Source organism: Salmo salar, chromosome ssa05 (assembly GCF_905237065.1).
Source record: "Salmo salar chromosome ssa05, Ssal_v3.1, whole genome shotgun sequence".
Lineage (NCBI taxonomy): Eukaryota > Metazoa > Chordata > Actinopteri > Salmoniformes > Salmonidae > Salmo > Salmo salar.
Window position 1 is genome coordinate 61,259,114 of NC_059446.1, and position 26,415 is coordinate 61,285,528.

Here is a 26,415-nt window from a genome sequence, read left to right on the forward strand (position 1 = left end):
GGGTTGGGAAACACTGTGCTGTGGAGGGTACTGGAGGACCAGGGTTGGGAAACACTGTGCTGTGGAGGGTACTGGAGGACCAGGGTTGGGAAACACTGTGCTGTGGAGGGTACTGGAGGACCAGGGTTGGGAAACACTGTGCTGTGGAGGATACTGGAGGACCAGGGTTGGGAAACACTGTGCTGTTGAGGGTACCGGAGGACCAGGGTTGGGAAACACTGTGCTGTGGAGGGAACCGGAGGACCAGGGTTGGGAAAAACTGCCTTATATCTTACTACTAATTTTGGACAGGAAAGAAAATGACAGAATTCAGAACACTGTTCATTGATTTGATGCATTTGTTTAATTTTGGCAATATTATCTGTAAAAACATTGGTAGCTGTAATTAGTAAACAAAGCAAATACCCAAAATTGGGTGGTGTAATGGGAAAAATCCATGAATATAACATGGCTGTTAGTGTTTCTGTCCATATTGGGGAAATACGAGGAAAAAGAAAATGTAAAGCAACCATTGGACATGCTTATGTTGCTTCAATGTCAAGTATTTGATCCATTCCATCAATGGCTACCTGTCCTGTATAGTAATGTTAATGATCAATTCCATCTGTCCTCTTCTTAACCCTTAAACTGTGTCCTAATTATTTTGCACTATACTCATGTAATCAGACATTCTCTGACACTGGAGGGGGGGAGGGGGAATCCATCATTACGCAAAGGAATGAATGATTGAAAGTATGTTACCCATCATGTTCAAGTTAGATAATAGATCTTACAAAGGGCAGGAAGAAAGGATGCATTACCAAGTACTTGGATATAATAGGGTCTCTGTTAGCCACAGGCTTATAGTGCATTTTGGCACCTTTATGGCTTGTCCCATGAAATGCCTGGTTATGTTTCTTCGGGCCCATTTATAAGACCCATTATGCTTATTTAGCATAAAGAAGCTTTAAAATGAGAAAGATACCAAAACTATACAACTAGTTTGGAGGACAAGTGTGCTAACTCAAAACAGTAGTTCAAATACAATAAAATGCTGTGTTGTATTGTGTCAAAGTCCAAGACACTTAGAGAGAGATCACATAAATTGAGTTCAATTCTGATTAAATGATTCACGAGTAGCATCACAAGATGGACTTTGGGTACTAAACATAAGAATTATGAGACTTTTCCATCAAGCCATTTTGACAAATCCAATTTGTCAAATCATTTACAGGAGAGGTGTCAGATGCTCAACCAGGGTTGGGCTTGTCTCCATTTCCTATAAAATAATGACAGTAAAAAAACATTATTGGATAACAAGGCAAAGTTAAAGGTCAGTAGTAGTCGGTAGACTAGTATGCATAATGGATAGTTGTATGTACATTCACCAATCTGGTTATCTGTAGAAGTATGTGAGGCCACAGAACCTCACTGTGCTTCTTTCTCACAAAGAGCACCTTCATCCTTAGTGTCGAATTATTCAAACAGTCTGTATGCATGTAAACTCAATGCAACTGTTAGTTCCCAGAATCCAGGGATGCCCAACTCTAGTTGCCTACGGCCTTTGGATTTTCACATCTCCCTGGTGCTGAGTTGTCCAATGAATGTCATAGAAAGTACACATCTGGTCGAAACCAGTATTTGAATAGAAGACGAGACCGAAAACAAGCAGACACTATGCACCCCGGCCATAATCCCAAGAGTGGGTTTCACTCATATTGTACAATAACCACCCCAGTTCTGTGCATTCCTGCTCATCCGTAGGTGTTCCCGTTGCGGGCAGCCTGAGCATTGGTTCGGTTTCTGCTCCGGACCGGTCGGTCTCGGCTGAAGATGGTGTCCTGATCACTGTCCAGCTCTGACTCGGACATCATGAGGCTGGAGTTGTGCTCTGTGCTCCTGTGTTTGATGTCTGAGATGGGGACAGACCGGGTAGATCATGGCAGGGTCACCAAACACAGGAAATGTTTGAAATGTGTTGAATGAAAAATAAGACACTTACTGTATTTGGGCCTCAGCTCCATTTTCTCCTGTTCGTCCATGTTGTCCAGTATAGTGTACTTGGTTTTCTTCCCGACCTTAGTGCGCCTCCTCCTAAACAAAACACATTTCTACTAAAATTCCAATGCAGCCTTTAAACGAAATCTCAATATCAAATAATTTCCAGGTAACAAGTACCTTACTGTGATCGTTTTCAATTCAAATAGTCTAAAAGATACAAAAATAGCTTCTTAGCTAATAGACATTTCTCAAGCAAGATTTTCTAACTGGGGAGGAGAAAACTGAAAACTCACTGTTATTGGCAGAGAGGTTTGGAGCTCTCTTTCTTATTGGTCTATTAACTAATTTACCACCAGGTGATGTCACCAGGCAGGCCGAAACCCCATCCAACCAAAACAGGCAGAAATTTCAGGCAGTCTTTTCAAACAGCTCTTACACTAAAATGGCATTATCATAATTTTCACAATTTCACAGTATTATTCCAACCTCAGTGTGGATATACGATTTCGTCCCACCTAGCCCAGAGAGGTTAAACAAATCAAAATATATTTTCAATTTGAGATTCTTCAAAGTAGCCACTCTTTGCCTTTGCACACTCTCGGCATTCTCTCAACCAGCTTCACCTGGATTGCTTTTCCAACAGTCTTGAAGGAGTTCCCACATATGCTGAGCACTTGTTGGCTGCTTTTACTTCATTCTGCGGTCCAACTCATCCCAAACCATCTCAATTTGGTTGAGGTCGGGTGATTGTGGAGACCAGGTCATCTGATGCAGCACTCCATCACTCTCCGTCTTGGTCAAATAGCCCTTACAAGGCCTGGAGGTGTGTCGGGTCATTGTCCTGTTGAAAAACAAATGATAGTGGGACTGAGTGCAAACCAGATGGAATGGCATATCGCTGCAGAATGCTGTGGTAGCCATGCTGGTTAAGTGTGCCTTGAATTAGAAATAAATCACAGACAGTGTCCCCAGCAAAGCACCCCCACACCATCACACCTCCTCCTCCATGCTTCACGGTGGGAACCACACATGCGGAGATCATCCGTTCACCTACTCTGCGCCTCACAAAGACACAGCAGTTGGAAACAAAAATCTCAATATCAATATAAATCAAAATATATTTCAGATTCTTCAAAGTAGCCACCCTTTGCTTGATGACAGCTTTGCACACTCTTGAATCAGCTTCATGAGGTAGTCACCTGGAATGCATTTCAATTAACAGGTGTGCCTTGTTCAAAGTTACTTTGTGGAATTTCTTAACTTCTTAATGCGTTTGAGCCAATCAGTTGTGTTGTGACAAGGTAAGGGTGGTATACAGAAGATAGCCATATGGTAAAAGACCAAGTCCATATTATGGCAAGAACAGCTCAAATAAGCAAAGAGAAACGACAGTCCATCATTACTTTAAGACATTAAGTCAATCTGGAAAATTTCAAGAACTTTGAAAGTTTCATCAAGTGCAGTCATAAAAACCATCAAACGGTTTGATGAAACTGGCTTTCATGAGGATCACCACAGGAAAAGAAGACCCAGAGTTACCTCTGCTGCAGAGGATAAGTTCATTAGAGTTACCAGCCTCAGAAATTGCAGCCCAAATAAATGCTTCACAGAGTTCAAGTAACAGACACATTTTAACATCAACTGTTCAGAGGAGACTGTGTGAATCAGGCTTTCATGGTCAAATTGCTGCAAAGAAACCACTACTAAAGGACACCAATAAGAAAAAGAGACTTGCTTGGGCCAAGAAAAATGGTATTGGACACACCTTGATTTTCCAAGATGGCGTAGCAGTTGGGCTTGTGTTTCTCTTGTCCCGTCCCGTGTAAACATAGTTTTATATATTGTTTTCTCTTGTATATATTTAGTATATATTTTAATCTCACTTTCCATCTGCGGACTGAATATACTCTCCTGCAACCCGCCTCACCCAATGTGGTACGGATCTGCTATTTTTATACTTTAGAACCGGAACCCCCATCAGAAGTTAGCCAGCTAACTAGCTACTAGCTAGTAGTCAGTTAGCCACTGCTAGCGGTCTTCACCGTTAACTCGAACATCAGCCAGCCTCAGCTCGGTCAATACCTGCCAGTCTGTACAGTGCAATATCAACCCAGAGCATATTGGACTGCTTTTTCTGTACCACATCTCCGGATTCCTACTGCAAGCTCTGAACCTTTACACCGTATCATCGCAGATAGCTAGTTGCAATCCGAGTGGCTACTCCTGGCTAACGTCTCTGTCCCAAAGCAAGCACCAGTTAGCCTTGAGCTAGCCTTGAGCTAGGCCCATCTCCCGGCTTGCCGAAGAGATCCACCAGCTAATTCTTGAGCTACAATACCGCTTTTGCCAATTGGCCTGGACCCTTTACTGCTGACACGGAGCCCCGCCAATCCATCACGACTGGTCTGCCGATGTAATCGTCCGAGGTGGTTTCAACAGGCTCTTCCATTGTGACATCGCTGAAGGCCCATCTGCTAGCCCCGGCCCGCTAGCTGTCTGAATCGCCGTGTCTCCAGCTCGCCTAGAGTAGTAGCGACTACTGAATCGGCTCCCTGACTCACCTATTGCTACGCGTTGGGCCCTATGATCACTCGGCTACACATGCCTCTCCCTAATGTCAATATACCCTGTCTATTGCTGTTTTGGTTAGTGATTGTCCTATTTCACTGTAGAGCCCCCAGCCCTGCCCAATATGCCTTAGATAGCCCTTTTGTCCCACCCCCCACACATGCGGTGACCTCACCTGGCTTAACTGGTGCCTCTAGAGACAAAACCTCTCTCATTGTCACTCAATGCCTAGGTTTACATCCACTGTACTCACATCCTACCATACCCTTGTCAAAACATTATGTCTTGAATCTATTCTTCCACGCCCAGAAATCTGCTCCTTTCACTCTCTGTTCTGAATGCACTGGATGACCAGTTCTTATAGCCTTTAGCCGTACCTTCATCCTACTCCTCCTCTGTTCCTCTGGTGATGTAAAGGTTAACCCAGGCCCTGCAGCCCCCAGCACCACTTCCATTCCCCAGGCGCTCTCATTTGCGCTCTCATTTGTTGATTTCTGTAACCGTAAAAGCCTTGGTTTCAAGCATGTTAACCTGTTGAGGGTAGGGGGCAGTATTTGCACGGCCGGATAAAAAATGTACCCGATTTAATCTGGTTATTACTACTGCCCAGAAACTAGAATATGCATATAATTATTGGCTTTGGATAGAAAATACCCTAAAGTTTCTAAAACTGTTTGAATGGTGTCTGTGAGTATAACAGAACTCATATGGCAGGCAAAAACCTGAGAAGATTCTGTACAGGAAGTGCCCTCTCTGACCATTCCTTGGGCTTCTTGACTCTTTTTATTGAAAACTTAGGATCTTTGCTGTAACGTGACACTTCCTACGGCTCCCATAGGCTCTCAGAACCCGGGAAAAAGCTGAATGACGTCTTTGCAGCCCCTGGCTGAAAAACATTAGCGCCTTTCGTAAGTGGTCTATCAGAGGACAATGAGACTGAGGCGCATGCACGAGTCGACCCCATGTTTTTATTTTCTCTCTCTTTGTACTAAAACACGGTTTCCCGGTCGGAATATTATCGCTTTTTTACGAGAAAAATGGCATAAAAATTGATTTTAAACAGCGGTTGACATGCTTCGAAGTACGGTAATGGAATATTTAGATATTTTTTGTCACGAAACGTGTCGGGCGCGTCACCCTTCTTTACCCTTTCGGATAGTGTCTTGAACGCACGAACAAAACGCCGCTATTTGGATATAACTATGGATTATTTTGAACCAAACCAACATTTGTTATTGAAGTAGAAGTCCTGGGAGTGCATTCTGACGAAGAACAGCAAAGGTAATAACATTTTTCTTATAGTAAATCTGACTTTGGTGAGGGCTAAACTTGGTGGGTGTCTAAATAGCTAGCCCTGTGATGCCGGGCTATCTACTCAGAATATTGCAAAATGTGCTTTCACCGAAAAGCTATTTTAAAATCGGACATGCGAGTGCATAGAGGAGTTCTGTATCTATAATTCTTAAAATCATTGTTATGTTTTTTGTGAACGTTTATCGTGAGTAATTTAGTAAATTCACCGGAAGTTTGCGGGGGGTATGCTAGTTCTGAACGTCACATGCTAATGTAAAAAGTTGGTTTTTGATATAAATATGAACTTGATTGAACAAAACATGCATGTATTGGATAACATCATGTCCTAGGGGTGTCATCTGATGAAGATCATCAAAGGTTAGTGCTGCATTTAGCTGTGGTTTGGATTTATGTGACATTATATGCTAGCTTGAAAAATGGGTGTCTGATTATTTCTGGCTGGGTACTCTGCTGACATAATCTAATGTTTTGCTTTCGTTGTAAAGCCTTTTTGAAATCGGACAGTGTGGTTAGATTAACCTCTTACATCTAGACGTTCCGCTAGCGGAACACCTGCTCCAATAGCCAATGATGGGCGTGGCGCGAATTACAAATTCCTCAAAAATACAAAAACTTCAATTTTTCAAACATATGACTATTTTACACCATTTTAAAGACAAGACTCTCCTTTATCTAACCACACTGTCCGATTTCAAAAAGGCTTTACAACGAAAGCAAAACATTAGATTATGTCAGCAGAGTACCCAGCCAGAAATAATCAGACACCCATTTTTCAAGCTAGCATATAATGTCACATAAATCCAAACCACAGCTAAATGCAGCACTAACCTTTGATGATCTTCATCAGATGACACCCCTAGGACATGATGTTATCCAATACATGCATGTTTTGTTCAATCAAGTTCATATTTATATCAAAAACCAGCTTTTTACATTAGCATGTGACGTTCAGAACTAGCATACCCCCCGCAAACTTCCGGTGAATTTACTAAATTACTCACGATAAACGTTCACAAAAAACATAACAATTATTTTAAGAATTATAGATACAGAACTCCTCTATGCACTCGCTATGTTCGGTGAAAGAACATTTTGCAATATTCTCAGTAGATAGCCCGGCATCACAGGGCTAGCTATTTAGACACCCAGCAAGTTTAGCACTCACCAAAGTCAGATTTACTATAAGAAAAATGTTATTACCTTTGCTGTTCTTCGTCAGAATGCATTCCCAGGACTTCTACTTCAATAACAAATGTTGGTTTGGTCCCAAATAATCCATTGTTATATCCAAATAGCGGCGTTTTGTTCGTGCATTCAAGACACTATCCGAATGGTAAAGAAGGGTGACGAGCACGACGCATTTCGTGACAAAAAATGTCTAAATATTCCATTACCGTACTTCGAAGCATGTCAACCGCTGTTTAAAATCAATTTTTATGCAATTTTTCTCGTAAAAAAGCGATAATATTCCGACCGGGAATCTGCGTTTAGGTAAAAAGATGAAAGAAAATAAAGCATGGGGTCGACTCGTGCACGCGCCTAAGCCCATTGTCCTCTGATCGGCCACTTACCAAAGGCGATAATGTGTTTCAGCCAGAGGCTGCCTCAATATCATTCAGCTTTTTCCCGGGTTCTGAGAGCCTATGGGAGCCGTAGGAAGTGTCACGTTACAGCAAAGATCCTCAGTCTTCAATAAAAAGAGCCAAGATGAACAACAACTTGTCAGACAGGTCACTTCCTGTATGGAATCTTCTCAGGTTTTTGCCTGCCATATGAGTTCTGTTATACTCACAGACACCATTCAAACAGTTTTAGAAACTTTAGGGTGTTTTCTATCCAAAGCCAATAATTATATGCATATTCTAGTTTCTGGGCAGGAGTAATAATCAGATTAAATCGGATACGTTTTTTATCCGGCCGTGAAAATACTGCTCCCTAGCCATAACAGGTTAACGAGAGTCTTGTCTTTAAAATGGTGTAAAATAGTCATATGTTTGAGAAATTGAAGTAATAGCATTTCTAAGGTATTTGAATATCGCGCCACAGGATTACACTGGCTGTTGCGTAGGTGGGACGAATCGTCCCACCTAGCCCAGAGAGGTTAACATCGGAAGCCTCCAGAATCCAAGTTAACAAACAGATCACCGACCATTTCGAATCCCACCGTACCTTCTCTACTATGCAATCTGGTTTCCTAGCTGGTCATGGGTGCACCTCAGCCACGCTCAAGGTCCTAAACGATATCATAATCGGCATCGATAAAAGACAGTACTGTGCAGCCATCTTCATCGACCTGGCCATGGCTTTCGACTCTGTCAATCACCACATTCTTATCGGCAGACTCAATAGCCTTGGTTTCTCATATGACTGCCTCGCCTGGTTCACCAACTACTTCTCAGATAGAGTTCAGTGTGTCAAATCGGAGGGCCTGTTGTTCGAACCTCTGGCAGTCTCTATGGGGGTACCACAGGGTTCAATTCTCGGGCCGACTCTTTTCTCTGTATATATGAATGATGTCGCTCTTGCTGCTGGTGATTCTCTGATTCACCTCTACGCAGACGACACCATTCTGTATACATCTCGCCCTTCTTTGGACACTGTGTTTACAAACCTCTAAATGAGCTTCAATGCAATACAACACTCCTTCCGTGGCCTCCAACTGCTTTTAAATGCTAGTAAAACTAAATGCATGCTCTTCAACCGATTGCTACCCGCCCGCCCAACTAGCATCACTACTCGGGATGGTTCTAACTTAGAATATGTGGACAACTACAAATATTAGGTGTCTGGTTAGACTGTAAACTCTCCTTCCAGACTCACATTAAGCATCTCCAATCCAAAATTAAATCTAGAATCCGCTTCCTATTTCACAACAAAGCCTCCTTCACTCATGCTGCCAAAAATAGCCTCGTAAAACTGACTATCCTATCAATCCTTGACTTTGGCGATGTCATTTACAAAATAGTTTCCAACACTCTACTCAGCAAACTGGATGTAGTCTATCACAGTGCCATCCGTTTTGTCACCAAAGCCCCATATACTACCCACCCCTGCGACCTGTATGCTCTCGTTGGCTGGCCCTCGCTACATATTTGTTGCCAACCCCACTGGCTCCAGGTCATTTATAAGTCTTTGCTAGGTAAAGCCCCGCCTTATCTCAGCTCACTGGTCACCATAGCAACATTCACCCGTAGCACACACATCCCCAAAGCCAACACTTCCTTTGGCCGCCTTTCCTTACAGTTCTCTGCTGCCAATGACTGTAACGAATTGCAAAAATCACTGAAGCTGGAGACTTATATCTCCCTCTCTAACTTTAAGCATCAGCTGTCAGAGCAGCTTACCGATTATTGACTGTACCTGTACACAGCCAATCTGTACATAGCACACCCAACTACCTCATCCCCATATTGCTATTTATCTTCTTGCTCTTTTGCACCCCAGTATCTCTACTTGCACATCATCATCATCTGCACATCTATCACTCCAGTGTTAATGCTAAATAATGCTAAGTAATGCTAATGCTAAGTAATTATTTCGCCTCTATGGCCTATTTATTGCCTTACCTCCCTAATCTTCTACATTTGCACACACTGTACATAGATTGTTCTATTGTGTTATTGACTGTACGTTTATTTATGTAACTGTTGTTTTTGTCTCACTGCTTTGCTTTATCTTGGCCAGGTCACAGTTGTTAATGAGAACTTCTCAACTGGCCTACCTGGTTAAATAAAGGTGAAATAAAAAATAAAAATATTTTAAAAAAATAATAAAAAACAAGAAAAATAAATAAAAAACAAGCAATGGACATTAGACCAGTGGAAATCTGTCCTTGTGTCTGATGAGTCCAAATTTGAGATTTTTGTTTCCAAATGCTGTGTCTTTGTGAGGCGCAGAGTAGGTGAACAGATGATCTCCGCATGTGTGGTTCCCACCGTGAAGCATGGAGGAGGAGGTGTGATGGTGTGGGGGTGCTTTGCTGGGGACACTGTCTGTGATTTATTTCTAATTCAAGGCACACTTAACCAGCATGGCTACCACAGCATTCTGCAGCGATTCGCCATTCCATCTGGTTTGCACTTAGTGGGACTATCATTTGTTTTTCAACAGGACAATGACCCAACACACCTCCAGGCTGTGTAAGGGCTATTTGACCAAGACGGAGAGTGATGGAGTGCTGCATCAGATGACCTGGCCTCCACAATCACCCGACCGCAACCAAATTGAGATGGTTTGGGATGAGTTGGACCGCAGAGTGAAGTAAAAGCAGTCAACAAGTGCTCAGCATATGTGGGAACTCCTTCAAGACTGTTGGAAAAGCAATCCAGGTGAAGCTGGTTGAGAGAATGCCGAGAGTGTGCAAGGCTGTAATCAAGGAGTGGCTACTTTGAAGAATCTCAAATTGAAAATATATTTTGATTTGTTAAACACTTTTTTGGTTACTACATGATTCCATATGTGTTATTTCATAGTTTTGATGTCTTCACTATTATTCTACAATGTAGAAAATAGTAAAAATAAAGAAAACCCTTGAATGAGTAGGTGTGTCCAAACTTTTGACTGGTACTATATATATATATATATATATATATATATATATATGTATATATAAATAAAACACAGGAAATCACGTTTCACTGCACTGGGCCTTTAACAAACAGCTAATCATAAAATCTATATAGGACATTGCTGTGTGTCTGAACAAGAAAGGAAAGATCACCTTTTGCAACAGTAGACACACGTCCAGGTGACTGTCACGATGAAGACAATGACCATGAAGAAGGACAGGATGAAGTAGAGAACCCGCCACTCTGCCAAACAGAATAGAGAAAGGACTGGCACTGTGAATGTAGCATCTCACAGCAGACGGGGCAAACAAGTATGTCGTCCTCTCAGGGCCGATGAATGAACATAGCTCACCACAGTTGCTCTCTCCATCGCCAAAGAACCGGCGAATGAGGTTCTCTGTCCAAAAGGGGTCACAGACACACTCCTTGGTGATTGGGTCACACGTCCCACGGCCCGAGCAGCGGAGCAAGCACACTGTGTGGGGGGTGGGATGAACACCAATACACAAACAGGATCAGCATACACCACAGCAGAGGACAAAGACAGACAGCTTTCTTAGTCACCAAGTGATGAGATGTCATCTAGTCTAATTTAACCTCTCATGTAATATAATCAAATATGGTGTATAATGTTGTTATAACATTGTAACAGACTTTGATATAATATGGTAAGACGTGGTGTTCTGTGTTGTGGTACTCACTGACTGTATCCACTCGACGGACTCTGAAGAGCAGATAGTCAATCTTCTCCCTTAGCAGCTGACCACGCAGCACACTGGCCAGTTCAGGACTAAGGACTGGCCCCTCAGGGCCCTGCACTGAGAACCTCAGCACTGTGCTACACACACACACACAAACACACACAGAATACACATGAACAATGTGTAAAAAAAAATGTGTGCTTTGTATGTGTTTGCTGCATTGGGCAGTACCTGATATCTGAGTGTCCCCATAGGCCCCTGAGGTGGATGTCATTGTCCAGGACGTGGAGCAGTGCGGCCAACTGTCTGAGCACTGTGTCCTTCTGTGACACACTCACCTGGGCCAGCGCCACCAACATCTCCACCTCCACCTCCTCACGACCACCAGGGTCTGTGGACACACACACTGTCTGAGAACATACACACTCTGACAGAACACACATATGCTGTACGTGCTGTTCAGCTCTTCCTCCTAATGCTCGTCATGGTCCGTGGGGAAACACAGTCTGAGAACACACACACATACACACATCTACCTGGCTGCACTTCCACGGTGGCTGTGGCGGTGCTGCTGCGTCCCTGGGTGTCTGTGACACGCAGCTGGAACAGATAGGTCCCCTCCACCAAGTTGGCCAGGTACAGGGAGGCCTGCTGCTCTGAACCATACAGCACGTCCTGGGGGAACGACAGGACAGACTAGTTCCTACCTTAAAGTAGTTCCTCCTTCCTACCAGTTTAGCTAACAGCATATTACAAGTTCAAACTATATTTACCATATACCTAAGTATCAAGACTCCTCTCACTCACCCCAGCAGCAGGGCTTTGACTGTCCCGGACCCAGAGGAAGTGCACCTTGGCTGGGTCACCATCCGTCACTGAGCCTCTGAGCACCAGGGAGTTGTTGGGCAGGGTGAGGGTGTGGCTGCCACTGGCATGTGCTACAGGTGGAAGGCTTCTGGCTGAGGGAGGATGGACAGGCTGTAGATTAATACCATCATGCTCAACCAGCCTGGGTGATGATGTCTCATCTTGTTTTGAACAGTTTTGCTGTTTTTGAAGCAATGTGTGTTTTCTTAGCAGGTTGACGTTTGTCATGAATTATTGTTAGGGTTAGGCATTAGGGTTAGCAGTGTGGTTAAGGTTAGGTTTAAAATTGTATTGCTCTGTGGCTGTGCCAGCTAGGGACCACTCTGCAGAGCTGCCTCCAGTACATGAGTCATCTCAATAAATGCCAACCTGTGTTTTCTTACCCTCTTGAACCCTGACTGTGAGCAAGGCACTGTCTTTCAGCCCTTCCTGGTCACTCACAGTCAGACTAAATGTATAGCGGCCCGCTCTGAGGCCCGTTACTATGGCTATGGGCTTGTCCACACCCTCTGTCCTTGACCCTGGAGGACCTCTACAAAACAACACAGAACATGACATTGTGAGAAGGCTCTTCAGCTTGTTCTTCATATCTTTATAGACTTTTCTGGACTCAACCTTTGACCTATATGAACAGCGTTGGTACCTGATGGTGTCCCAGTGGTAGCTGGTGACGGCGTGGTCATCGGTGCTGCTGCTTCCGTCCAAGGTGACGCTGGTCACTGGGAGGGTCAGCTGCCTGTTAGGACCCACTACAGCCACAGGGGCTCCGTTTGACTTCTTGACCTCAGCTATGGGGGTGCTTTTGTTCTCTATGGGACAGAGCAAAACAGGTAATTTCTTGAAACATGTCCTATTCATGTTTTGGTACCCTTGGGTTTACTACTAGGTGGACTAAGGTAAAGGAATGCCTGAAGTAAACTGCCTGAGGACAATCCAATGTTGTAGAACATATCTGATACTCTGTTATAATCTTAATACTGTCTTTATGTCATTTACCTGTCTTCTGAGTGACAGAGGCACTGACAGAGGAGGTAGCTGCAGTAGGGTCATCCTGCCTGTGGGCCAGGGTAGCAGCAAGGCCAGGGCTGGAGGTGGGAGTGACATGGCTGGGGTAGGGCATTTGGTCATTCTCCACTGACTGAATGACCTTCACTGTAGCCGTGGTGGAGTCTGACAACCCGGCAGAATCTGTAATGGTCAACCTGGAAAAAATCAAGATGAATCCAGCTACTCTTGTACGCTTGTATTGTAGTGGTGGGGGAAACATTGATGGTAATGGCTTACACAGTATCTATGTCACGTTTCCATGAGGCTTCATTTAAAAAGAATGTCAGCTAAGGTTTTTTATAGGGAAGATATAACTATCTAAAGGCAGAAAACCTTTGGTCCTGTATTCCTGTTAGTTAAACACCAACGATGATTAATAGAGACCGTGCACTGTAACTATCAGTGCAGTCTGACATTTGTTCCATGGTAGAGCAGCATACCCAAACTATTTGATTTATTTATTTCATTCACTATTTGAATTTCAGGCTTGAATTGACTGGGATGAAATCGATTTGGACCCTAAGTTTAGGCCACAGAGGTCCTATCCATACCTGAACGTGTACTCCCCAGGGGCAAGGTTGGATAGGTTGAGAATCTGTGTGTCCGAGAAAGCTCCAAGCTCTATGGATGGACCTCCAACCTGCTCCCAGTGATGGCTGATGATCACTCCATCATCAGTACTCTCTGTGAGGGACCATCAAACACAAGATAGTCATAATATAGGCCAACTCTATTCTGTAAATGGACGCACATGATATCTCATTAGGTGGGTGATTAATAGAATTCACAGTCAAATAATGGGATAGGACCTGCAGACTCAAAGTCATCAGATTTAAATACCGGCTAACGTTATTTAAATACAGCAGTAAGACAATGTTTCAACCCAAAACAGATCTTCGTCCTCGATTGAAACATTGTTTTTGTTTCACATCAATAAATGTTGGAGCATTTGAGTGTACATGCCCTAAATGCTCTTAGTCCAGTATTTTGATATTAGACTAAACTCCTTGATCTGTCATGTTCATTCATCTGTCTGATACTACTGCTCTGGTGACAAGAGGAAGACTGCCCTCTACTGATTCATCAACACCATGTCCAGCAGCATCTCGACGTCCACAGGGGAACATTTCTCCTTTCCATTTCTCATTTTTGGGGGACTGTCATGATGATAAATATTTAGATAATACATGAACCCAACAGCTAAAACAAATTATTTATTGAGGTTGTTACAAATTTGGAAATGAAAGAACACACTGATGCAAAAACCATTTCTCAATTTAATGGTCTTACATTTACATTTTAGTAATTTAGCAGACACTCTTATCCAGAGCGAAATACAGGAGCAATTAGGGTTAAGTGCCTTGCACAAGGGCACATCGACAAATGTTTCACCTAGTCGGCTCTGGGATTCGGTTACTGGCCCAACGCTCTTAACCACTAGGCTACCTGCCACCCCAGCTATATAGTATTATATGCAAATTATTCAATTACACGATATCTGAAACAGATAGCTTATTTTGTTTACAATAATACAGTAATTGTTCATTTATAAGGCATTTAGAAGTAGAATATACACGCTTCCCTGTTGCCCTCTTTCATTGGGAAGTTTTGTTCTAGCATCTCTTTTTTTCAGTATTTGACATTGTTTATTTTAAAGTGCTACCCCAAGGTTATGTTAAAGTAGGCTAACTTGGCCTGAAAGCCATTCTGTTAAAACATGTTCTAATGTTCATTAGGTATAACCCACAAGTCCTCACAGTCTTTCTATGTCAAGCAAACAGTATGTATTGTAGCTATAAGAAATAGTTTAAATTCTGCTTGTAAACTGAAATCAGCATTTTCCCCACATTTCATATATCTGAGTCAGAGGTGAATCACTGGGTCCAACGTGACAGTGGCCTACATGTCAAATCGCTGGTCTCCAAGGGCAAAAGCCTAGTCACAGCTCCATCTCTTGGCTCAAAAGGCGAAGCCGCTCACAGTGCTACTGGTGAACTGCACCACCTCCCAAAGCCCCAAAAGGCTAAAGTCCTATATGAGTCCATCCTGCTTGTTGACCCCATCAACCACAATGAAATCAGGATGATCCTGAGGAAGGTTGGTTGTCTAGGCTCATCTCAGACGGCTGTGTCATGTCCTAAGCTATCCCAGCGGGCCTCACAGTGTCCAGTCCTGTCCCAGAGTGCTGTGCAGCATGTGGAAGCCAGTGCCAGTCAGGTGCCTGGCCACATTTCCTGCCCACTGACAGAGAAGCAGCTGAACAACATAACAAAGAAAGAAATGAAAAGACGAAGTAAAAAAATACATAGATAAAAAGAAAGGACCTGGAAAAGAAATGGAGCAAGCTGCAGAGGCCTAAAGTGATCTTCAAGCTACGACGGGGCGAAACCCGCCCTCGGCAGCAGCAGACTGAAGACAACAGCCAGCCAGATGGAAGGGGGCTCTGCCCGTACATCAGATAAGGCGGCTATCAACAAAGGACAGAAGAGAGCAGCCAGCCAGATGGAACGAGTAGAACTCCAAATCCAAACGCTTCTTCAATATCCCTCCCAGCCAGAAGAAGTTGAGAGTCATTGATATTTACTCATATGCATTTGCACCCAGCCACGTAGCCAATCACACACACACACACAAGCACTAACAACATTTGATGTTAAGTTTAGGTTTGCAGCATCTATTCGTTTGAAAATACACTTTTACATTAACCACACACAGTCAGTGTGTAGTATTTGTATTCATATCAGTCTGTTTTATCGTACATCGGAGCTGTGACTGATCACTCATCTGATATATATTTATCTTTAGTAGGCCTACTCTAAAAGTAAATAGTACAATTATGGTAAGGTTAGTCACCATCCAAAGCCAACTATTTCATACATACGGCTGCCGTTGATGATGGTTGAGCTGGTTGGAAGTGACACGACCTGGGTTACTGGGAGGGTGACGGCTTTGGGGGTCTGGTTCCTTCTCGCCGCTGTAAGGTAAGAGATAGTCCATCCATTAGGACTGTCAGCAATGTGTGACTGCTGTGTGCCCTTTCTAATTAATCCAGGAGATAAACTTCAGATCATGCTTGTAAAAACCATTGTGTTTGTGACTTTTGTGACTGTACCAGTTTGGGGCTCTGGGCCGACGGAGGCTACCAGTGCCACTGTGTTACTGGGCAACGTTCGCTCTACAGGATTGTCAGATTATACAGAAACAAGAGATTGAGAATAAAACAAGAAAATATGAGATAGAAACAGGTTATGTAACAGGGGGAACAAAGAATATGAAAGACTACCTACAATCACCAATAAAGGTTAAAAAAAAAATCCAATGAACAAAAACATATTGCAATACCTGTCTGTGTGGATGTGGTCAGGGGTACAGTACTGGACAGATGCGATGGGGCTTTAGTAGGATGGGAAGTCCTTATTTGGCTCGGTTGGGAGGAGTGAACACTGTCATTCTGTGGTTTGGGCGTGAATGTTGGCCCTGAGCTGGCCAAGGATGTGTTCTGTAGTTCACTATCCTTCAATGAAAACAATAGCAAATACATGACTATTTATATTAATAAAACAAGACTTGTTAATAAAGAATCTGTATTGCAAATTCCCAAATTAACCCTCTCTCCAAATCACCCTCCGAATCCCCCTCCTGGGAATGGCTGACAAGCCTACATTACAAGAGAAGCTATATGGATTACAGTATGTCCTATCCTCAAAGGATACGTGAAGGTCAGGCGCGCTGAGTGAATGTGACTACAGAGCAACTGAGTCAGCAAAATGCCACTGTAATAACACACACACACATGGGTGACCGTTTATCATACCTCAGGGAAGTAACCCTATTTAAAATGTCCCAGCTGTCTTTACAGGAGATATTTCCAACTATCTGCCTTAATTTAGACAGACTGCTTTTTCATGGCCAGTTTGTCCACTAATTGTGAGCTAAATCTATCACTGTATTGGATCAATGGAACATAAAACATCTATGTAACCCAGTATCATTTCCACCATGTCCTGGCAAACATGTGGTCCTCATACTGCCTGAAACCCTTTCCATGCCATCATTTCTTGTTGCATCATGATTCCTGCCCATTGTTCCATCTGAAACTTACTTTCTTGTTTTCAGGTGTAGCGCCCGACGTGGGGTCACTGGGAGGTGCCCCCTGGTTGACAGTCGCCCCAGGACTGGGCAGGCTGCTTTCAGCTCCTTCTGTTGCAAATCCCAGCCCCACTAGCCTGCCTTCACTTTCCGATAGGTTGAAACCATCCCTCTCTTCCAATGCTGCAGGCCAATCTAGAAGATCCCCACCGTTATCCTCAGGGCCAAGTTCACTCTCAGGGTATTCCAAACCCATCCCACCTGGGTCACCAAAATCCATCTGGGGCCCATCTAACAGGGCTAGGTCCTTCAGGGCCTCCACGTCCCCAGAGGGGCGGGGCCTCCAGCGACTGGGGTAGGGTTCCCCCCTGACCAGAGACTGGAGCAGCAGGGTCTGGGCGGATCCTCTCTGCAGGAAGGCCATATAGGAATCAGCTCCAGGTCTCTGTCTGGGCTGGCAGTTCTCTCTCTGCTGGCAGCTGAGGATGTAGCAGCGACGCTCAAACAGCCAGGCCAGGTTACAACCGGGCAGATCACAACACACCCCGGCACACTGCGCCAGAGATGACACGTCCGGCACCCGCAAGATATTGCTGCTCCTCAGGGCCGGGGAGACCACAGCCTCTGAGTAGGTCGCACCCTGCCAGCACTGTGACACCTCTGCAGCTATGGTACAGAGCACAGAGATATATGGTCAAACAGCTTTTGCTTATACTTTGCTTACATTTAGTAAAAGTCAGCAATAAAAATCAGCTTGTTTCACAGTGGGAAGAGTCACCTTCCAACATGCTCCACTAAGGCATTAACCAGATGGAACCATTAAACAGAGGAAAACTAGCATTAATTATTCAGCGATCACTTCACTGATACTGTGAGCCTAGGTATACTCACATCTTAGCTCTCAACAATATCATCTGATAACTGAGGGAAAAGACATCAGCTGCTTTCTTTGTGTCACTGAACACAACACAGTGGCGAGTGTACGATAATGAACAAATGGACTCTATAACAGCAAGCGTAATTCTTCTGCTGCTCTCACAAGGGGATATTGAGTACACAAGCAGTTCCTGGTAAACATCACCCAAATATACTGCCACTTTTAGAATGAATCAATAAGCTTTTGGAGTTGTTGTTCATTTTAACCCGGGAAAAGCATCTCTCAGTGAAACCATTGTCTTTTCAACAACATGGGTGTCACACCCTGATCTGTTTCACCTGTCTTTGTGATTGTCTCCACCCCCCTCCAAGTGTCGCCCATCTTCCCCATTATCCCCTGTGTATTTATATCTGTGTTCTCTGTTCGTCTGGTTTGTCAAGTCAACCAGCGGTTTGCCTCAGTGCCTGCTTTTCCCAGTCTCTCTTTTTCTCACCCTCCTGGTTTTGACCCTTGCCTGTCCTGACTGAGCCCGCCTGCCTGACCACCCTGCCTGACCCTGCCTGCCGACCTGTACCTCTGCCCCCCTCTGGATTACCGACCTCTACCTGACCCTGAGCCCGACTGCCGACCTGTACCTTTGCCCCACCTCTGGATTACCGACCTCTACCTGACCCTGAGCCTGCCTGCCGACCTGTACCTTTGCCCCACCTCTGGATTATTGACTTCTGCCTACCCTGAGCCTGCCTGCCATCCAAACATGACTGCTGTTTGTTAACTTTATGAATACTACAATACAACATAGAACACACAGCAAAAATATTCATTTAACATGAGGTACAGTCACAAGAATGTCATTTTAAAGATGTCCCCTAACCTTCCACATAGTGCAGGAGGAGACAGAGAAGCAGGTGAGCTCCTGTCTGCATGATGCACCAGACAGACTGATCTAAACCTGGAACACAGAAGAAATCAGAAACATTACACATTGTCCCAGATAATAATAATAATAATACACATCACCTACTGTATCTACCAATGACCACTTTGATACTCACAAAAGCTACATGGATTCTCCTACCCACAGAGAATGACCATTAGTATCCTCCTGCCTCATGTTGAGTGGATGGTGTGTGACTCAGTGTAATGCCACATGCCACCTTGGCAAGGATGACACAGCACTGCTCTCTGCCCATACCTCCCATGGTGGACTCTACTGGTGGGAACCTGTTACTACTGTCACCCTGCTGTGTGCTTACTGGTCTGTTGCGTCTGCTTACTGTGTAGGTAAACAATTATCATATTTATGTTTCAGCTAATTGTTAAGGGTAGTGGTTAGGATAGTGTTATTCTAATATAGGGCTACAGATCAAGGGTCACTGTTAGTCACTGTATTTGAACTCAGGATTGATCCCTTTATCTGGGCTTTTGTATACCATGCTGAGAAAGTCACTGAATAAGCTGACACCATAGGAGTTTCTAAATAACTAATCAATCAATTAATCATGAGTAAACCTAACATATTGGTAATGTGTGGTCGCACTAAAACACTACATCCAATAAAGTCAACAAGCTGATTTCCTTTACTTTCTCCCAATCCCCTAATTATAAAACGCTGTTTCACCACCAAGGACAGCGACTACCCTCGGCGAGAGAGGTAGTGGAGAGAAAGGGTTTGATGAGGCCTTTGATATTGAATGCAACCAACTTTTTTTTCTAGACTGGGGTCTGCTACAGTATTCTAGAAGCTAACGTCATTAGCCTACTAACCTCACGGTTGTTGAGGGGATAACATGGTTTGAATGTGTAGCCTACTACAACAGGATATCGAATTGAAATAGATACTACCGAGCAAGCCAGAGCAGTTCAACTATTCATCACACCTCATACAGCACTTGCGAAAGATGTAGCTACACGTGAGACACTCACCAAGGATAAAAGCCGCAAAAATGTATCCAAATAGCGTTAGAGGTGAGCGTCGTTGTTCCAGTCGATAAGACAAATTAGGGGGTGTAATTTCCCGGCGCTCAGACACTGCAGTCGAAATACGCTTTGCTCGGCTGGGTTGCCACTGTCTTGTTCACGCCAGCTACTGTACCATCCTTCTCCGCTGTTCCCATGTGACATAATGTGTAGCTCTTTTGGGCGCAGCCGGCTGGGTGGTGGTGTGTCTCGAGAGGCAATTTGATCCGCAGCTGAGCAAACTTAGTGCGCACTGATCGGGGAAAGGATGCTCATGTCATGCTGCTCACCATCACTGCCTGGCCTCGGTGGCTTGCCTTCCATGCAAGTGGAGGGAGTGTCGCCAGCGGGATATATCAGGGGAGGGGGACGATATATCTTCAATATACAGTACCAGTCAAAAGTCTGGACACACCTACTCTTTCAAGGGTTTTTCTATTTTTTTTTTTACTATTTTCAACATTGTAGAATTATAGTGAAGACTTCAAAACTATGAAATAACACATGGAATTGTGTAGTAACCAAAAAAGTGTTAAACAAATCAAAATATATTTTACATTTGAGATTCTTCAAAGTAGCCACCCTTTGCCTTGATGACAGCTTTGCACACTCTTGGCATTTTCTCAACCAGCTTCATGAGGAATGCTTTTCCAACAGTCTTGAAGGAGTTCCCACATATGCTGATCACTTGTTGGCTGCTTTTCCTTCACTCTGCGGTCCAACTCATCCCAAACCATCTCAATTGGGTTGAGGTCGGGTGATTGTGGATGCCAGGTCATCTGATGCAGCACTCCATCACTCTCCTTGTTCAAATAGCCCTTACACAGCCTGGAGGTGTGTTTTGGGTCATTGTCCTGTTGAAAAACAAATGATAGTCCCACAAACCAGATGGGATGGCATATCGCCGCAGAATGCTGTGGTAGCCATGCTAATTAAGTGTGCCTTGAATTCTAAATAAATCACAGACAGTGTCTCCAGCAAAGCACCCCCACACCATCACACCTGCTCCTCCATGCTTCACGGTGGGAACCACACACGCGGAGCTCATCTGTTCACCTACTCTGCGTCTCACAAAGACACAGTGGTTGGAACCAAAAGTCTCAAATTTGGACTCATCAGACCAAAGGACAGATTTCCACCTGTCTAATGTCCATTGTTCGTGTTTCTTAGCCAAAGCAAGTCTCTTCTTCTTATTGTTGTCCTTTAGTAGTGGTTTCTTTGCAGCAATTCGATCATGAATGCCTGATTCACACAGTCTCCTCTGAACAGTTGATGTTGAGATGTGTCTGTTACTTGAACTCTGTGAAGCATTTATTTGGGCTGCAATTTCTGAGGCTGGTAACTCCAATAAAATTATCCTCTGCAGCAGAGGTAACTCTGGGTCTTCCTTTCCTGTGGTGGTCCTCATGAGAGCCAGTTTCATCATAGCGCTTCATGGTTTTTGCGACTGCACTTGAAGAAACTTTCAAAGTTCTTGAAATTTTCCAGATTGACTTAATGTCTGAAAGTAATGACGGACTGTCGTTGCGCTTTGCTTATTTGAGCTGTTCTTGCCATAAAATGGACTTGGTATTTGACCAAATAGGGCTATCTTCTGTATACCACCCTTACCTTGTCACAACACAACTGATTGGCTCAAACACATTAAGAAGGTAAGAAATTCCACAAATAAACTTTGAACAAGGCACACCTGTTAATTGAAATGCATTCCAGGTGACTACCTCATGAAGCTGGTTGAGAGAATGCCAAGAGTGTGCAAAGCTGTCATCAAGGTAAAGGGAGGCTACTTTGAAGAATCTCAAATATAAAATATATTTTGATTTGTTTAACTCTTTTTTGGTTACCACATGATTCCATATGTGTTATTTCATAGTTTTGATGTCTTCACTATTGTTGTACAATGTATGAAATAGTAAAAAATTAAGAAAAACTCTGGAATGAATAGGTGTGTTCAAACTTTTGACTGGTACTGTATACTGAATAATTTCATGTTGAACGATAATAATGAACCTTATGGGTATAGGGATATTAGACATATACGCCATTATCAACATAATACCTATTATTATTATTATTATTATATAATATGATACTTGTTTTAATCCATATATTTATTCGATTTTAAATCAGGACTATCAACAGAGTTGGTACAGATCCTCTTATGATACCTACATAAACAGGCCAGCAGATGGCAATAAGAACCAGACGAGTGACTCCCTCCAACAGGTTACAGCCCCTGGAAATTCCAAGGGGAGAAAGAAGAAGAGAGGAAAGAAAAAGAGGAGTGCTGAGAAGATGGAGGACAAGGAGGGAGAGATGGACAAATCTGCCCCATTGCAGTCTGTCCTGGTTCAACCACAATCAGAGGAATCTAACCCAGCGCAATCCCCATCAGTGCAAGCTGACCCACCCTTAGGGCAATCTAATCGAGAGAAACCTACACCAGAGCAAACTATCCCGGAGCAACCCAAACCAGAGACACCCAAACCAGCACAACGTAACCCTGCCCAACCACCTAAAGGGCATCAAAACCCAGCCACACTCCCTTCAGCGCTACCCAATCAAGCCCAACCAGAGAAACCCAATCCAGTGCACCCTAACCTAGCACAACCACCTATAGACCATCTCTCCCTAACCCAGTCAAAGGACCAGCCACCTCAAGCCCAATCACACCCAGATCAGGGTCCTCCAACCCGGTTATCCACAGATCAGTCATCTCCACAACAGTCTTCACCAGATCAGCCAGATCCGTCATCTCCACACCAGTCATCACCAGATCAGTCATCTCCACAACAGTCATCACCAGAACAGTCAGATCAGTCATCTCCACAACAGTTATTACCTAAACAGCCAGATCAGTCATCACAGTCATCTCCAGACGAGGACAAACCTAAGAAAAAGGGAGATCCAAACAAACGTTCCCTTCTGACCTGGAACATAGATGGCCTGGAGCTGAACGATATCAAGGAACGTCTCTCAAGGCTACTGGACTACCTGATCAAGTGAGTCACATCAACACACAACACATTTCGTCATATAGATTTTAGGATGAGAAGTTTGTGTGTCATTCCCGTAACCCCCCCCCCCCCCCCACACTGCGTGGAGAGAAGCTGTGACCAATAGGAGGGAGACAGTCGTCACAGTTAATGAGATTTTGGCCCAATGCTTTTGAGGTCTGTCCTAGATTCATCTTCGGCACAATTTTGTCATTCACTTTTGTAACGGATATAAATTATTTTTACCCTCCCTTTTAAAACTGCACATATGAACCTTTATTATCCATCAAAAACAATGTTATTTTTCTTCATTAAATGCCTGGTCAAGTCACAGAACAAAATGATATGTTTACGATTCATTAAACAACATCTTAAGCAGTGAAATAGTGTTGTGTTGATTTCTCATGTTCTTTCTCCCTTGAAGGTTGTCAGTGGAATTTTCTATCCCAATGATAATAATTAACAATCAATAAGCCTTGATTAGAGAGACCTTGAGGGTCACTCCCTTTCTTCACCAAGTTACTCCAAGTTCCTCAGCTGTCGGGTCAATCACAGTCTACTTGTTGTTATCTTAGGCCCACTAAAACACACCCACACACATTTCATTTTGTCCCGGGCCTCTACTAGACCTTATGGGCCTTTCGATTAGTAGTTTAATTATTCATTATACCGGCTACATAACTACTAATTACTAATTGGTTACGTGACAGGGTTGGATTCTTTATTAATTTACCTTTATTATATAATTCCCTTATCAAAGGTACCATCCTGACATTGTGCTACTGCAAGAGGTTATTTCACCAATTTACCAGGTTTTACAGCTTGTTCTGAAGCCATATCATGTGTTGCCGGATAAGCAATAACATAAAAATCTGTTTTTCTTTAATAATATTTTTTTTAATAATCAATCTCTCAGTATTACATCAATGCTATTGTGGATTATATGACTGTAATTATGTACTGTGTTTATGGTTATCCTTCCTGTGTTATGTTGATACGGTCCATCCCAGGTAGTGACAGAAGCTATTTCACTGCCATACTGCTGAGGAAGTCCAGAGTTCAACTTCTGGAGAGTAGCATAGTGAATTACCCTACCACAGAGATAAGGAGAAACCTGCTTATGGCCCATGTAAGAACTCTCTCTGTACCTTGCTTTATTTTTTCCTGTCGTCTCTCATTCCATCAAATTTCATTAAGTAATAGAAAATGTGCACAGATATTCAAGTTACACATGCAGATCTCAAGTTACGATTCTGCCCTTACTCAGTGTCTCTCTGCTCTCTCTGTTGTGGACCAGGTTTCTTTCCTTGGTCATCCACTGTGTGTGATGACATCCCACATGGAGAGCATGAAGCCCAAATCCCTGGAACGCCAGAACCAGCTGAGGACGGTGTGGAAGACAATGAGGGAGCAGCCCCAGGACAACAGTGTCATCTTTGGGGGAGACACCAACCTCAGGGACTGGGAGGTGAGACAGGGAGAGAGGGAGTGATGTGTTTGACATGTACATCATGTGTGTATGTCTGCAACGTGTCTGTGGGTGTTTCCAGGTGAAGAACCAGGGCGGTCTACCCGAGAGCATCTGTGACGTATGGGAGTCCCTGGGCCAGCCGGTACACCTGGGACTGTGTCACCAATGACAACAATGACCTCCCTTTCCCCGCACGCCTGCGCTTCGACCGCATCTTCCTGAGGCAGGCCGGCAAGGGGTCAAAGGTCAGCCCAGATGGCATCACCCTGGTGGGCCTGGAGAGGTTGAATGACTGTCAACGCTTTACCAGCGACCACTGGGGTCTCCTCTGCACCTTCGTCATAAAACCTCTCAGTCAAGCAACACCTGAATGATACAAAGGGAACAGTTAGCTGTCCATATCATGTCAACCTGGAACAGCATGGAAGTCTTTGCCCATCTTCTTTATGTACATTGGGAGATTTCGAGATTTCGTCCTAGGAAAGACAGGATTATGGGCACAGCAATAGTGATTAATGGCTTCAATTTCTATGTTTGGCAACTGCTGCTGTTCCAAGGCACAGTTTTAATTTATCCAGCCACATATTTGTCTGTGCCAACAGGTTATGTACCCTATTCAAGGCCACATTCATACTGTCTCTGGACTTGGAAGCAGAAACTTTATTGGCTACCCTCCAGGTTACAGTATCTGATTATTTTCTATCAGTGTTTTAAACATCACAGCAGCATCAAGCCCATTTCACAATAAACTCATTTTCTTCCAGACAATTATTTGTATTTGTAATTATTACACTTTGATATGGCTTTCTATGTCATTTCATTTGCAAGGCTGTATTGTTTTAGAGAACAGTTTATTAACTTGTTGTTACTGTAACAGATCTCTACCATTTTGCACTCACAAAGTGAACGGGTTGTGTATTAACAGCCTTACCCAACCATTCAGTAAAAATAGCACAGAAGAACCCCATACCAAACATCCAAATGAATGAAGTTAGTTGTGATTTCTCTCCACTAGAGGTAGCTCTGGCCATATCCCAGATCCACTCACTGCGCCAGACACTGAGTGGAGGAAATGACCTCCAAAAATAAACTCCTTTATCGCATTAGGGATAAAGCCAGCCCTATGAACAACACCTGTCTAGCCCTGATAGCACCACCCCAACAGAGCCACCCTCACTGTGAGAGAGAAACCGTGGTGCATTCATTCATGAAACCGGGGCTTTGTCAATGGTATCCATCCTGGCATTAAGCTGCCAAATCATACAGGAGAAAATACAGACAAAACAGACTTCAAGTTGTTTTTGTGACTACATGACCACATGTATGCTGTTTCCTGAGCCGCTGGTCTGGTTGAGACTGACGGTATCTAATAGATGTTCTGTCTTGACTGTTTCTTTAATGCTTTTCTCCTCTCTTGGCGTTCTCTATTACTGATAACCTCAAGAATGAATGCTCCCTCATTGAAATGCCTTGAACATTTTGCTATCAATAATGTGCATCAATGGGTATGCAAACGTAGCAGCTGACTCATGTATTTTTAGGGAGGGGTTGGTCGCAAGGCTAATGATTTGTTTTGACAACCATAGATAATTTCTTTATATCGCTGATCATATTTTTCTTGTGTTAGCGTGTGCGTTAGGGTGATTTTCTTCACAAAATGTGTGAGTCTGTGCTTTTGAGTAAGTGTGTGTAGGCATCTTTGTGTGCTATTATGTGTATGATTGTGTGCGTATGCGCGCATGTGTGTGTGCGCGCACTCACGATTGTGTGTGTATGAATGCGTGCCTTTATATACAGTCATTGGTGTGTGTGTGTGTGTGTGTGTGTGTGTGTGTGTGTGTGTGTGTGTGTGTGTGTGTGTGTGTGTGTGTGTGTGTGTGTGTGTGTGTGTGTTTGTGTGTGCGGGCTTGTGCACGTTTCGGTTTGCTGTGGCTTTCTGTTCCTGCACAGGTTGTATCCTGAGTTATCTCCCCTAGGA

General features: G+C 43.7%; 1 protein-coding gene and 1 pseudogene across 2 annotated transcripts; one reads left to right on the plus strand and one right to left on the minus strand.

Annotated features, from left to right (window-relative positions):
• Positions 1-324: 324 nt before the first annotated feature.
• On the minus strand, positions 325-20,334 carry LOC106605472 (dyslexia-associated protein KIAA0319). Of its 2 annotated transcripts, XM_014201179.2 has the most exons (18): positions 19,938-20,334; positions 18,886-18,963; positions 17,148-17,800; positions 16,388-16,559; positions 16,158-16,220; positions 15,927-16,019; positions 13,597-13,729; positions 12,995-13,200; positions 12,642-12,807; positions 12,382-12,530; positions 11,939-12,090; positions 11,668-11,806; positions 11,363-11,522; positions 11,132-11,268; positions 10,783-10,905; positions 10,583-10,673; positions 1,982-2,073; positions 325-1,891 (listed from the first exon to the last, which is right to left on the minus strand). In XM_014201179.2, exons 2-18 carry the CDS (start codon positions 18,935-18,937, stop codon positions 1,734-1,736), a joined length of 2,739 nt encoding a protein of 912 aa, XP_014056654.1. In that variant the 5' UTR covers positions 18,938-18,963; positions 19,938-20,334; the 3' UTR covers positions 325-1,733. The 2 variants fall into 2 exon arrangements, with proteins under 2 accessions (XP_014056654.1, XP_045574435.1); XM_045718479.1 differs by lacking the exon at positions 17,148-17,800 and having other exon boundaries at positions 19,938-20,333.
• Positions 19,179-25,181, plus strand: LOC106605390 (tyrosyl-DNA phosphodiesterase 2-like; annotated as a pseudogene).
• The last annotated feature ends 1,234 nt before the right edge of the window (positions 25,182-26,415 follow it).

What these genes read in the sequence shown, in the direction of transcription:
- LOC106605472 (XM_014201179.2), bottom strand. Translation starts at nt 18,937, where the DNA reads ATGCAGACAGGAGCTCACCTGCTTCTCTGTCTCCTCCTGCACTATGTG. An exon ending in CCTGGGGAGTACACGTTCAG is followed by an intron (nt 13,201 to 13,596) that starts GTATGGATAGGA and finishes GATTTTTTCCAG; the next exon opens with GTTGACCATTACAGATTCTG. An exon ending in GGAGCTGAGGCCCAAATACA is followed by an intron (nt 1,892 to 1,981) that starts GTAAGTGTCTTA and finishes TCCCCATCTCAG; the next exon opens with ACATCAAACACAGGAGCACA.